Source organism: Myotis lucifugus, unplaced genomic scaffold, assembly GCF_000147115.1.
Source record: "Myotis lucifugus unplaced genomic scaffold, Myoluc2.0 scaffold_317, whole genome shotgun sequence".
NCBI classification, from domain to species: Eukaryota; Metazoa; Chordata; class Mammalia; order Chiroptera; family Vespertilionidae; genus Myotis; species Myotis lucifugus.
Window position 1 is genome coordinate 1,150,496 of NW_005871365.1, and position 871 is coordinate 1,151,366.

Here is an 871-nt window from a genome sequence, read left to right on the forward strand (position 1 = left end):
CCCTTAAAAAAAGAAAAAAAGCGGAGGGGAGGAGGTGGGGCGACTGGGGGGAAAGGGTGAAGGGAGTCAGAGGGGCAGGAGGGCAGCTACAGGACAGTCACAGGGGGGTCAGGTGCAGCCCAGGGGACACCATGGACACACGATAGACGATGCTTGCGGCCAGGGGGGCACCTGAATAGCGGGGGGCACTCCGTAAAGTGTGTGATTGTCTGACCACTGCGCTGCCCACCTGGGCTGAAGCAAGGTCATACTCAGTGTCGACAGTGACTGGAAAAAGTAAGTTAAAAGCAGAAATGTGCAGCAAATGTGCCGAGGCCTCTTTCTTGCAAGAGGAACGCGAGTCATTGGTGCTCGGGGGATGCCCGCAAGTCAGCCACACCTGCAGGAGCCCGGTGCCCACAGAGTAGCTCAGAGCGTTCCGGAACTTTCCGGGGAATGCAGGGGACAGATGCAGATGCTGCTACCTCCCTTCCTGTGAAACAGAGGGCTGACCACTTACTGTTCTACCCCGTGTGCTCTTGCGACGTGACCCTGACGCTCGGAATGCGTTCTCTCCACACAGGGTCTCCCGGGCCCGCAAGGTCCCATCGGCCCTCCCGGGGAAAAAGTGAGTCTGTGGGTCCAGTGATGTCTGGCGGGCGGTTTGGGCGTCCCCTTAGGCGGGGGTTATTGATAAGATATCTCGGGGCTCAGCCATAAGGCATTGATCTGGGGCTTAACCACGAGGGTGCATGTGTCCCCGAACTGAAAGTAGGAAATTTCTCAGGGTTTCCATTTGGATAGTTTCCAAATGTGACATGCTCAGCTGTATTAATTTCAGAACGGCACTGGTGTGCACCAGTGTTATCTCTCTCTCTCTCTGATTCTCCTT

General features: G+C 56.3%; 1 protein-coding gene across 1 annotated transcript in view; it reads left to right on the forward strand.

Moving 5' to 3' along the window:
• COL11A1 (collagen type XI alpha 1 chain) overlaps window positions 1-871 on the forward strand; it is a gene marked incomplete at its 5' end in the record, with an annotated part of 138,395 nt that overhangs the window by 63,349 nt on the left and 74,175 nt on the right. Inside the window, one exon of the mRNA XM_023764109.1 lies at window positions 563-607. Within this exon, the coding sequence (XP_023619877.1) occupies window positions 563-607 (45 nt within the window). The remainder of the gene's footprint in view (window positions 1-562; window positions 608-871) is intronic.